This window comes from Pan paniscus, chromosome 14 (genome assembly GCF_029289425.2).
Source record: "Pan paniscus chromosome 14, NHGRI_mPanPan1-v2.0_pri, whole genome shotgun sequence".
In the NCBI taxonomy this organism is placed as follows: domain Eukaryota; kingdom Metazoa; phylum Chordata; class Mammalia; order Primates; family Hominidae; genus Pan; species Pan paniscus.
The window spans coordinates 114,064,697-114,078,225 of NC_073263.2; the positions used below are offsets into that span (position 1 = coordinate 114,064,697).

At 42.6% G+C, this 13,529-nt stretch overlaps 1 protein-coding gene across 10 annotated transcripts in view; it reads right to left on the minus strand.

Moving 5' to 3' along the window:
- The window catches only part of TUBGCP3 (tubulin gamma complex component 3), a 103,832-nt gene that overhangs the window by 88,590 nt on the left and 1,713 nt on the right, over window positions 1-13,529 (minus strand). For 2 of the 10 annotated variants that reach the window (XM_063595874.1, XM_063595876.1), the window contains exons 1-2: window positions 12,537-13,470; window positions 9,885-10,007 (exon numbers count right to left, since the gene is read on the minus strand). The exons of 6 other annotated variants lie outside the window; for them this stretch is intronic. In XM_063595874.1, coding sequence (XP_063451944.1) covers window positions 9,885-9,909 — 25 coding nt within the window. In that variant the 5' untranslated portion in view covers window positions 9,910-10,007; window positions 12,537-13,470. Of the gene's footprint in view, window positions 1-9,884; window positions 10,008-12,536; window positions 13,479-13,529 lie in introns of those variants that run through there. 2 more of the 10 variants (XM_063595875.1, XM_063595877.1) reach the window with 2 other exon arrangements.

The window sequence follows — 13,529 nt, forward strand, 5'->3', positions numbered from 1 at the left end:
TGGCACCTGGAAATTCAAGTGGGCACTCTGAGCTCAGTGTGGCTTCCTCCGCCCAATCCGCAGAGAATCTTTAAGTGAGCACTCTGAGCTCACAGTGTGGTTTCCCCTGCCCAATCCACAGAGAATCTTCAAGTGGGCACTCTGAGCTCAGTGTGGCTTCCCCTGCCCAATCCACAGAGAATCTTCAAGTGGGCACTCTGAGCTCACAGTGTGGCTTCCCCCTGCCCAATCCACAGAGAATCTTCAAGTGGGCACTCCACGCTCACAGTGTGGCTTCCCCTGCCCAATCCACAGAGAATCTTCAAGTGAGCACTCTGAGCTCAGTGTGGCTTCCCCCTGCCCAATCCACAGAGAATCTTCAAGTGGGCACTCTGAGCTCAGTGTGGCTTCCCCTGCCCAATCCACAGAGAATCTTCAAGTGGGCACTCTGAGCTCACAGTGTGGCTTCCCCTGCCCAATCCATAGACAATCCAAAATACCCAGAAATGTAAGAAAGGATTTAAGGAAGATATAAACAAAACCAGAAAAGTGGATCTAAGAAGAGCATTCCTGGTGAAACAGAAACTGAAGAATCCCTGAAAGATGTAAAGAAAACAAACAGGATTGACTTGAAAGAAGAAACTAGAGACAGAAGTCATCTCCGTCAAGACAGAGTAAGCACACTCCACTACTGATGACAATGTAAAACTCTGGCAAAAATACATAAAACACCTCTAATCAGACTCTGAACAATGGGTAAGAGAAGCAGACTGGGTATGAAACTGATGGATCAAAGGAAATCCTGAAATGACTTCCCCCATTTTTGCTTTTTGATATTTTCTTTATGTGTTTGCTGTTTACTGCACCAGCTGGGGCTGGGTAACACTCCAAAACCCAAACCACAAACAGGCAAAGACAGAAAAACCTCCGAGCCAGGCCCAGTCTCCCCAGCCAGGGCCCAGGTGGGGAAGGAGGGAGGAAGCACCACAGCTCTCCCAGCCCTGCGCCAGGCTACCAGCCCCTTCTACCTTCACTCAGGGGCACCCCCGCAGTGGGCTGCCCCATTCCACACTTGACAAGAACCAATAATGGCCCCAAGACTCCATCACAAGGCTGGCAGGCTGGGGGCTCGGATTTTAGCCAGAACATGAGGAAATGTGTTGGGAACCAGAGTGAGGGCAGCAGCACAGAAAAGGAAGCTGGAAAAAGTCACCCCTTAAAGCTGTGTACTATCGAGAAGGAGCCCAACTGAGACATGATGAAAGATATCCTTAAAAATGAAAGGAAGAAGAAAGATATTCCATGAAAACACTATTCAAAGAACGTGAACTGGCTACATTTCTATCAGACAAAGTAAACTTTAGACTAAGAAAAATTAACAAGGATAAAGTAGGGATCACAAAATGATAAAAGGGCAATTCACCAAGATGACATAGCAATTCTAAATGTGAACACTCTAAACAGCAGAGCTGTAAGACACATGAAGCAAACTCTAATAGAACTGAAAGGAAAAACAGACATTCACAAATACATCTGGAGACATCAAGGGGCATTTCTCAGTAATCAAAAGGGCAAGTGAAGAGAAAATGAGCAAGGATATCGACTTGAACACCAACAACCAACTAAACCTAATCAGTATTCACACAACAGCCCACCCCACAACCAAACAACACACACTCTTTTCAAATGCACGTGGAACATTCAGGACAGACTGAACTGTGGGTCACAAAGCAGTCTGATTAAACAGAAAACAAAATTATTCAAAGTATGTCCTCTAACACTAACAGAATTAAACTAGTAATCCTTAACAGAATGGTATCTGAAAAATCTCCAAACATCTGGCAGTCAGTCAACACACACATGGGCCAAGGAGCCAATGAGCCAAGGAGCACCACAGTCACTGGAGCTGGAAAAGGCGACGCAGCACCCCCCAGAGCCTCCAGGGGTAGCCCAGCCCTGCAACCTGCAGTCAGCCCCAGGACACTGCCTTTGGCTCTGGTCTCCAGAAACACAGGGGAATAAACGAACTAATTTGTAATAATTTGTTACAGCAGTCATAGGAAAATTACGTACGTCCCTTTCATTATTTAAATTAAACTTTATTTAAAAGGTTGTTTTATATCGTTATATTACACCTTCACAGTAACAACTACAAGACTTAAAAATTCATGGAATGAACGTAATTCTGAACAGTTAAAAAATTTAACAGAAGCAAGGCTGAGCTGTCAAAAGAAAGGTCAGAACAGGCCTCAAACTGAAAAAACTGCTACTCCTTTCTCTTTCTCTATAAAGGTCCTAGAAATCTCTCGGGGAAAAGCCTCAAACTACAGTAAATGCACTTTCAAGGGGTTGCAGTAAAAGAAAGCAATGCAACTTCTTACTCCAAGAGCAAGCACTTCAAACTTGCAGTCATGGGTGAATGAGTTCTGGAGACCTAACACACAGCATGGGGACGGTAGTTAATGACAATGGATTGTGTACTTGAAATCTGCTGAGAGCAAATCACAGGTTTTCTCACCACACACACAAACACACACAAAAAAACGGGTACTGAGGTGAGCTGCTGAACATATTGATTAGCTTCACTGTGGTAATCATTTCACAATCCATACATACATCAAAGCATCACATTGCATACCTTAAATATATATTTTGGATTTATCAATTATACCTCAACAAAGCTGAAAAAAATACATGGGCAATAAAAACTGTCAAAGAAAATCAGAAAATGAATTGAATGAAAATAAAAACAACATATCAAAATATGTGAGATGTGGCTAAAACAGTCCTTAGAGGAAAATTTATAGCATAAAATGCTTTCTTTAAAAAGGAAGATAGACCTCAAATCAATAATCTCAGTTTATATGATAAAATCTGGAAAAAGAACAAACAAAACTCAAAGTACACATTAGGAAATGGTAAAACAAACAAACAAACAAACAAAAACCCCAGCAGTCAATGAAATTTACAACAAAAAATGGTGGGGTGGGGGGAAAAAAATTCTTAAACAAAAAAGAAAAAAAAATCACAGAATTGATAAACCTTTGCCAGACTGACCAAGAAAAACAAGACAAGACACAGAATCAGGAGGGGATACTGCCACTGATCTTATAAAAATTTAAAAGATAATAAGGGCTAAGTAATTTATGTAGACACTTCACTCTCAAGGAGGTAGCTAAAACAACTCCATATCATAAGTGTGGGCTGGGCACACTTTCTTCCAAAGAGCACAATACAAGCAGAAAAAAAGAGTCACTCACAGCAGAGAAACCTGGCACACACACCTTAGCCAAGTGATCAAGGTCACTTTCAAGAAAGATGAATCACCCTGGTGGCAGGTATCCTCCATATGATGTGATGAAAATGTCACTTCACCCCGGGGGTCTTCCTCCCAAAAATATGTAGCCCCAGTCTAGTCATGATAAAAATATCAGACTCAATTGAGACAGTCTACTAATAACCTTTAATCCTCAAAATTCTCAAGATCATGAAAAAAAAAGTCTGAGAAATTGTCAATGTCAAGAGAAGCCCAAAGAGACAAGACGAATGAATGTAACATTCCTAGAGGGAGCCTAGAGACAGCAAAAGGCCACCGAGTGATAAGTGAGGAAATCTAAATAACTATGGAGCTTCATTAATACTAGTGTATCATTATTAATTAATTAATTCTAACAAGTGTACCACGGTTATGTAAGATGCTAATAATAGACGAAATGGTACTGGGCTTACAGGAGCTCTATATTTGCAATTTTTCTGTAAGTCTACCATCATTCTAAAATAAAACTTTTTTTTTTAAATATATTAATGCCAAGACTCACTTTTCACAAATTCTGATTTTATTAGTCTGGAGTGGGGAGTCATGGCATCAATATTTTTTAAAGCTCCGTTTTCAAACTTTTAGTCTTCAAGATAGGAAAGCAATTAAAATGTGAGGGGGGGAAAAGCTTTCTTTGGTAAACTCAAAAATGAATTTCAACCTATATCACATGCCACATATGAAAATTTGTTGGGAAAAGCTGAGTGTTGGGAGAAGCTGAGGCAGGACTTGCATGTCTGACTAATGTAAAAGAGTCTTGGAACATGTCCGGGGTCCAGGGTCTAAAATCCCTTGTGGCCTTTGGAACGCCAATCTGTGCTAAAGGGCGGAAGGCTACCCTGACGCACCATAATCTCAGCCCAGGGCATAAAACCCCTCGTGGCTTGGATGGAATCCAGGACTCGTGGCTCTGGAATGTGTCTAGACTTGCTGGCTCCTTGCTCCTTGCTCTCCCAGGATCGATTGTATCTTGAGTTAAAAGAACCTGCTCTCCATTATCTCAAGTAGCAGAGCATATGCTAAACCATCACACCTGTAAATCATGTGCTTAATGCAACGCGACCTTTCGACCCCCACATTCTCACCACCTGTTTCTTTGTTTGATCACCAATAAATAGTCTGGGCTTCCAGAGCTCAGGGCCTTCACAGCCTCCATACTTAGCGATGGCCCCCTGGACCCACTTTCGCTCTCAAACTGTCTTTTCTCATTCCTTCGACTCCACCAGACTTCGTCACCCCCATGACCTGGTGTTGGGTCTGATCACCCCAACAAAAATTAACTCAAATAGAAGAGTAAAACATAAGCCCCTCTTAGAAATAAAACAAAACAAAGAAGAAATCTTTGCAACTTTGAGTTTGGCAGAGTTCCTACATGACACCAAAATGATGACCCATTTTTTTAGAAATTCATACATTGGCCTTCATCGAGATTAAAAACTTTTGCTCTGCAAAAGACACTGTTAAGAGAATGAAAATACTGAGAAAAATATGTGCAAAACACAAAGACATAAGCAAAAGTTTTGAACAGATAATTCACCAAGAAGACATATGAATGGCAAACACACACACACACACAAAGATGTTCAACATCACTAGGAAAATTAAAATTAAAACCACACTGAGATATCACAACACACTTGCTAGAATAGCTAAGATTAAAAACCACTAACACTGCTGAGTGCAGGTGGGGCCACGGCATCCCTGGAGCTCTCCCACACTGCTGAATGCCGGCGGGGCCACGGCACCCCTGGAGCTCTCTCACACTGCTGAGTGCCGGGGGACTACAGCATCCCTGGAGCTCTCCCACACTGCTGCGTGCCGGCGGGGCCACGGCATCCCTGGAGCTCTCCCACACTGCTGAGTGCCGGCGGGGCCACGGCATCCCTGGAGCTCTCGCACACTGCTGAGTGCCGGGGGGCCACGGCATCCCTGGAGCTCTCCCACACTGCTGAGTGCCGGGGGGCCACGGCATCCCTGGAGCTCTCCTACACTTCTGAGTGCCGGCGGGGCCACGGGCATCCCTGGAGCTCTCCCACACTGCTGAGTGCCGGGGGGCCACGACATCCCTGGAGCTCTCCCACACTGCTGAGTGCCGGGTAGCCACGGCATCCCTGCAGCTCTCCCACACTGCTGAGTGCAGGTGGGGCCACGGCATCCCTGGAGCTCTCCCACACTGCTGAGTGCCGGGGGGCCACGGCATCCCTGGAGCTCTCCCACACTGCTGAGTGTGGGTGGAGCCATGGCATCCCTGGAGCTCTCCCACACTGCTGGTGCAGCGGCAAAGCAGCCACAGCCATACTGGAAAAGAGTCTGGCAACTTCTGAAAACAATGAGCATGCACCTGCCCCGAGGCCCAACAACCCCACTTGCAGGTGTTTATTCTAGAAAACTAACTTAAGTTCACATAAAAAACCTGTCCATGAATGTTCATAGCAGCATTATCCATAACTGCCAAAAACGGAAGCACTCCAAATGTCCCTCAGTGGTAAAATGGCTAAACTGGTTCATCATACAATGGAACACTACTCTGCAATGAAAAGGTGAACTATTGATATGGCACTGTAAATGCATCTCAAACGCGTTATACTAAGTGAAAGAAACAAGTCTCAAAACTTTTGACTGAACACTGTATGACTGCATTTACGTGAAATTCTAGAAGCGGAGACACACACAGACACAGGACGGTGGCGGCCAGCACAAAGGCAAAATGGTAGCACAGAGGAAATCACTGTGAACCTAAACACTGAGAATTTTTTTAAATGGGCTAAACAGCAGAATGGAGATACTAAAGGACAATTTAAATGCAAGCTAGAAAATCAAACACAACAAAAGAACAGTTAGAAATTATGAAGAAAAATAAAATAGTAAAATTTTTCTATCATTAAAAAAAAGTCAGCCCAGCGTGGTGGCTCACGCCTGTAATTTCAACACTTTCAGGGGCTGAGGTGGATCACTTGAGCCCAGGAGTTTGCGACCAGCCTGGACAATACAGCAAGATCCTTCTCAAAAAAAAAATTCTAAGTCTGTCACTAGCTTTGAAAAAAATAATAAATTTTAAAAAAAGAAAAAGTCCTCAGATTGAAGGATCATCAAGTGTTAATCCAGGTAAATTTTTAAGTTCCACACCTAGACACATTATTGCAAAATTTCAGAACATGCAGGATTTTTTAAAATTCTAAAAGCTACCAGATACAACTTCAAAGGAGTAAGAAATGGATTAACATCAGACTTCTCATCAATAATGAAAGAATACCTTCAAAGTGGGCAGAGGAAAAACACTTCAGACCAAAATATCTATATCTGACTGATGATCCAAGAGTTCGGGAATAGGAGCGTAAGAGAAATAAAGACATTTTCAGACTATTAAGTAATTATTTAGATCGGCAAATCCTGTTGATTCTATTTCTAAAAGCATATCCCAAATATGATCACCCCACAGCTACCATCCCATTACAGGAAGTCTCCTGAGGAGCTGCTCACTTGCTTCCACCTTTGCCCCCTTAGAGTGAATTATCCACCCAGCAGTCAAAGTGATCCTCTTAAAATATAAATATTATCATCACTCTGCTCACACACCCCCCATCACACTCACAACAGAACCCAACCTCCTGGCCGCAGCCCAGGGAGCCGGCCCCTTGCTCCCCACATTGCACTCCTGCTATTCCTGGAACACACCAAGCTCACCTCCAGCTCGGCACCCAGCTCGCTCTTCTCCACATCCTCTAAGGACTCACACCCCCCCCCATCTTTCTGTCCCTATTCTAGCTAAAGCAGACACAAGCGCACTGTGTCAGCAAGGATCCAGTGAATGCCTGCATAGTGGGGAAAGGAACAAAATGAAATCTAAAATGTTTTGTGGGGTCACAGGGTCAGGGTAGTTTTTATTTTTCTTATATTTTTCCACACTTTCTGAATTTTTACACTGAGTATATATTAATTTTATGAATATTAAAAGTGTCATTGAAAAGTTTCCTTAAAAAGTTGTGTCACTATTTAAGAGTTTTTTTTTTTTCCCAGACAGGGTCTCACTCTGTCACCCAGGCTGGAGTACAGTGGTAAGATCTCAGCTCCCTGCAACCTCTGCCTCCTGGGCTCAAGTGATCCCCCACCTCAGCCTCCCAAGTAGCTGGGACTACAGGTATGTGTCACCACATCCAGCTAATTTTTATATTTTCTGTACAGACAGGGTCTTACCATGTTGCCCAGGCTGGTCTCGAACTCCTGGGATCAAGCAATCCTCCCGCCTTGGCCTCCCAAAGTGCTGGGATTACAGGTGTGAGCCACCGCACCCAGCCAGTAAAAATTATTTTTAGGTTACCATTTTCACACTCAAGTACATCACATAAATATCCCCAATCCAAATGTTTTATATACTTTTCAACTTTCTCATACCAAAAAGTTAGGAACTCTTCAATGCCAGAAACACTCTCCTCTTCACCTCCTCACTTTCTCTGCACCTCAGATGGATGTCATCATTTCACTCCCACTTACCTCTTCAGCCACACCTGAGTCTCCCTGTCCTCTTACCAACCAAATTTCCAGTCTATCCTTCTTGCTGATTATAAAATATTTTTAAAAATCCAACTGTTACCTCTTAAACCAAATCTACTTAATCTGTGCTTCAGAGGGAAAAGCACAGAATCCAGACTACTGAAGAAATTAGACATAGCAATCATTCCTTGTTTAGTGAACCTGCAATCAAAGAATAAGCTGGGAAAAAATCAAGCAATGTCCACTACACGCTTCTGGTTTAAATACTCCCAAAATACTGTTCAGTGTTTGAAGTATAACTAAACTCAATCAGTAATTCAATGAATAACTCCTAAATACTTACTACAGGCCAAACACGTCAGGCCCTAACAATATGATGTACAGTGGTTAACGAGACAGACGTAGAACATAACAAATGTGGCACACAAGTACCCAAGGCAGACTGTGATAAGAGCGTCAAAGAAAATGAGGGCACTATGACAGCTCATGACCAGGAGGACCTCGTGAAGTAGATGCTGAGGGAAGGCCTTGCAGGAAACACCGTTAGTCTGGCAGCCAAGGCTGCCACGTGAGGAGCCCAGGGACCAGAGAGGGGAACCCACAGGGAAGGGCGGCACTGGACACTGCTGCTGCAGGGAGGCCGTGCCACAGGGCTCTAAATGCCACTCAGTCAGTCACTCCATCGAGAGCCCCAGGTGACAAGGTCCAGATGTAGATCTCTGATGATTCTGCTTAATGCAAGAGTAAAAAATAGAGTACTCCATTTTTTTGGCCACAAATCACCTAAGGAGAGGTCTAGTTCTCCCACCTCTAATCTGCTCTGGGTGTGTGAGGGGTGGGCAGTTCTCAGGTTCCCGGAAGGGGAGTGAACACTCCTCTGATGATCCTCTGAAATTATTTCAATGAATGCAAGGGCACACTGCCTGACCAGAGAGCAGTGCTGCTGAGTTGTACACTCTAAACACAAGAGCGGATAGAGGTGAGAAGCCATCCCACAAGCTGGGCCATGACTTATTGTCTCTATCGAGCACACAGAGAAATTCGGCATCAAATTCAACACTTAAGAGCAGGGGTGAATTAATTCAAAATATCAAGCTGTAGAATCAGAAACTTGGGTTCCAACCTTGGCCCCGCAATTTACTAGCTCGATGATAGTGAGCAAACTACTTAATCTCTCAAAGTCTCAGTTTTCTCATCTAGAAAATGAGGTTCACCATAATTCTACCACAGTATAAGCACAACATCCAGCATATTTTAAGTTTTATATAAATGTTAGCTATTCGTATTGTTATTAACCTGAAAATATTAAATACATACTATATCTGCTACAGCCATTAGAATCACAACTCAAAAAATGCACCCAATTTTTAACCTTAAGCAAGATAATTTAGTCTTCATCTTGAAGACTACAAATAGAGAACAAATTAAGCCTTCAACAGATTCGATGAGATTTGTTTTCTAGAAAGGACCCTCTGACTGAAGAGGAGAAGAGGAACTAGAGGAGATACAAAGCCAAGGCAAGACCCTCAGCTGGAATTGCGTTCAGTCCCAAATGTGAAGGCTCCAGAGACACCTGGATGTGGGCCCAAGAGCTTTTAAACAAAAAAGTTGCCCTTTGTATCCCCAAAAGATTCTATATACACTCAGGTTAAAGATGACAACTGAACTTCAAGATGCACAAAAATAAATTTGACTCAAGTGAATACAGAAATTCCACAGTTGTGTGTTTCTCAAGATTCAAAAAACAACTGCGGAAAAGTTGAACTGTTTGGGAAGACCCAAGTTTCTGCCTTCCTGTTTCTTGTCGACAGCGTGGACTATATGTTCCACACTTCTGCTTTTCTGAAGGATGGGGGAGGGGTCAGGAGGGTGTTGGGAGTAAGCCACAGTGCTTAGTAGAGGAACAGAGCACATACACTAGCCATCCTTGACTCCAGATGCAAGTCAGAGTAACTTATCACGCATTTTAATGTTTCGGATGCCAAGCTCCAACAGACACCTACAGGATCAGAAGCCCTAGAGATGAAGCCCACAATATTAATTCTGAGTAAGTCCCACATTCAGAGAGTTTAAAATGAAAAGGCATGAAGTTAGATACCATAAAAAGTCCTGTTCTCAACCATTGGCCACCAGCTCCCCTTCCCACAGGCAATCAATGTTATCAGGTTCTTGTGTAATCACAGGCGATTCCAATGCATGGCTCTAGTTGAAAAGCAATGCTCTAAAACAACAAAAACATTACTCTAGATGTGTGGTTCTCAAACTCTTTGGTCTCAGGGCTTCTTTACACTATTACGATTGAGAACTCCAAAAAGCTTTTGTTCATGTAGGTTATATCTATCCACAGTTACCATATTAGAAATTTAAGCCAAAACAATTTTTAAAGTTTAACTTATTGAAAAATAGTAAATCCATTAAGTACAACTTGAAACAAAGCCTGAAACTCTGAAGTTTTAATACACATCTAATGTATATCTTAATATACATGTAATACACATTGATCTTCCCAAGAATGTAATTATATAACCAAAGGAAGATCACATGGTATTTGGAACTTCATCAAAAGCTCTTTACCATTTTGGAAAATCATGAAACCAATAGCAACACCACTTGTGGTACTGAATCACCAAAACAATAATCCTTTATCTTCTGATAGTGGCTTGTAGGACACTCATAGAGGTCTTGCATATTACAGCAATCATCTTCGAATATGTTGTGTACTGTAGTCATACCTGAACATTTATGATGAAATACTTATCTAATATAAATTCCTCTTTATGTATTCTTTACCTCATAGTTAGAAAAAGGATTACAAAGTAGCTATGAAAAGAAGTGTTACCTCTGACAGATTTGAACATTAACATCAAGCACACTGTTTCCAATGATAAGAATAATTACGCAAAGACATAATAAATAAATGTGCTCCCAGGAGGGGCAGGGATATGGAGACAGGATTTGACTATGACTGGCTGGCAGTATGTGTTTCAAGCAAATTCACAGATGTTATAAGTTGGAAAAGGTGGTAAATCATGGTCATGCTAACTTTATAAAATTGTCAAGCACCATTATATGTAGGTGCTTTGCTTCTGAAGGTCCCTTGAAGTCAACTGTATAATTTTTTAAAAGTACCTTATAAAAATGTGATTCATATGAAATTCTCATTAAAAGTAACAAGTACCTATTATGACTTGATTTCATAGTACTAAAAAAAAATGTATTACAAAAGCATAAGGCCAATTGTAATATGTCATCAAAGAATAAGGTAATTAATCAAATATTCTATGGAGTTACCAGATAAAATGCTCACTAATCAAATTTTTTAACACCAAATATTGTAAAGGTGGTAATTAATATTGCTCCTTTGCTCACTAAGGTATAACAAATGAAAGAACAAGGTAAGCTACTATTTATAAATTCTTCAGTAAATAGCAGCATAATTTAAAATTATATCATAAATGCTTGACAATCCTAGCTATCTAGAACATAGCAAAAAGAGCATCACCTTTAATGGACTTCATGACATAATTTATTCAGAGAGGGCCGGGCGCAGTGGCTCGTGCCTGTAATCCCAGCACTTTGGGAGGCCAAGCGGCAGGGGGGTGGGGTGCAGATCACTTGAGGTCAGGAGTTGGAGACCAGCCTGGCCACATGGTGAAACCCCATCTCTACTAAAAACACAAAAATTAGCCAGGAGTGCTGGCATACACCTGTAATCCCAGCTACTTAGGGGGCTGATGCAGGAGAATCACTTGAAGGAGGCAGAGGTTGCAGTGAGCCCAGATCATGCCACTGCACTCCAGCCTAGGTGACAGAGCAAGACTCCATCTCAAATAAATAAATAAATAAATAATTTATTCAGAGAGGACCCTGTCAGGATCTGAGAGCCCACTTTTAATTTAGACACAGTTCTAAATGGGAAGATAGTAGGATACAGAATTTTGCTGAAAAGAAGCTTTTCAGTCTCTTAGAAGGGACAAAACTTTTATATCAAAGAATCTTCAATGTAAAAAAAAAAGTTTTTGGCTGGGCGCGGTGGCTCACACCTGTAATCCCAGCATTTTGGGAGGCCGAGGCGGGTGCATCACGAGGTCAGGAGATCGAAACCATCCTGGCTAACACAGTGAAACCCCGTCTCTACTAAAAATACAAAAAATTAGCCGGGCGTGGTGGCGGGCGCCTGTAGTCCCAGCTACTCGGGAGGCTGAGGCAGGAGAATGGCATGAACCCGGAAGGTAGAACTGGCAGTGAGCCGAGATCACACCACTGCACTCCAGCCTGGGCGACCAGAGTGAGACTCTGTCTCAAAAAAAAAAAAAAAAAAGTTTTTAAGTTGAGAAATATCATTCTAGCTCATGATGAATGAAATTCAAAATCCAATTATAACAATGGGAATGTATGAATGTGTGGTTTATCCCTAGAAAAAAAAACTCTGGAACCACTGGTATAAGGAAAACACTGACATTAAGGTGGGTAAGTCCTAACAATCTTAGTTTTATCTGATTCCCCCTATGACGAGGAACATGAAACATGAGAAAGGAAACTCAGTCTGCTAATGACAAAAACAAACGATGGCAGGCCATGCTCATACCTCAAGACCTTTCCACTGGTTCTCTCCACTCAGAACCTTCCCCACATGTTCAAATGGCCCTCCCTTACTCCATTCAGGTCTCTTTAAATATCTCAGAGGCTTTCCCTCACCTGCCTCTTCCCTCTCTATTCCTTTACCCTACTTTTTCGCCACAGTACTTACTGCTAATTAACATGGCTGGTTTATCATCTGTCTCTTCCAGTAGAGCGTCTGTCAGATCTGTGGGAGGAATGACTTGTGCATCTGCATCACCAGCACTTAGCACAGTTCCTGGGGGGAACTTTGAGGACGGGGTTGTCCTCAAAGATTTCTTAGATAAATAAAGTGACAGAATCAAACTTTACAAGATGCAGCAAGAACTGTGTGAAGTCACTCATTTAATAGTGACACAAAATTATTCATGATTGCCCCAAGATTATCATAGAACATCCAATGAATTATGTACAGTAATTGTCATGAAGCATGAAAGGTCAAAATGCATTCTCAGTACTTTAAATGTAACTTTGAAGTCTTCCTTCAAAAATTGAGTAACTTCTTTTCCACATTTTGGTGCTTAAGATGTAACTCAGTTGCTTCCATTACTCAGAAAATTCCCTCATGGTGCATCCTCACTTTCTCCCCCACCAACCTGGCCAAAACAAGGAGCAAGAAATGGCATCCTGTACCATTTCTTTCAAAGTACCTCGACTACAAAATGGTTTACCTACCGTATAGGATTAGTTTTGCTTATTAGTAACAATATTCGCCATGTGAACTTTCCCAGAATAGTTTTATATCAAATCCAACCTTCAACCCTTTAAACAGTAGGAAAACACGGCAGTTATAGTCGTTAACACCCCCTTCCCATAATACTCAAGCCTGTTAAACTTTCCTAACGAAAAGGGACGATGATGTGACACTCCAGCACCCCGCATCCACCTCCGCGGCGCAGCCACTCACTCCACCCCACACAGGATGAACCCAAAGGCGCGCAGAGGCGCCCTCCCCCGGCGCGTGACACCAGAGAAGGGGGATAAATTGGCGAGCTGGCATTCCTCCCGTCCTCACTGACGGACCCGCAAGCGGAGTGAGCGGTGACTCAGCCCGCTCCGGCTCGGCTCCGCCCTCCCGCCTCCCGCCCCGGCGTTCTCGCCCCGGCCTTGGCCTCTCCACTCC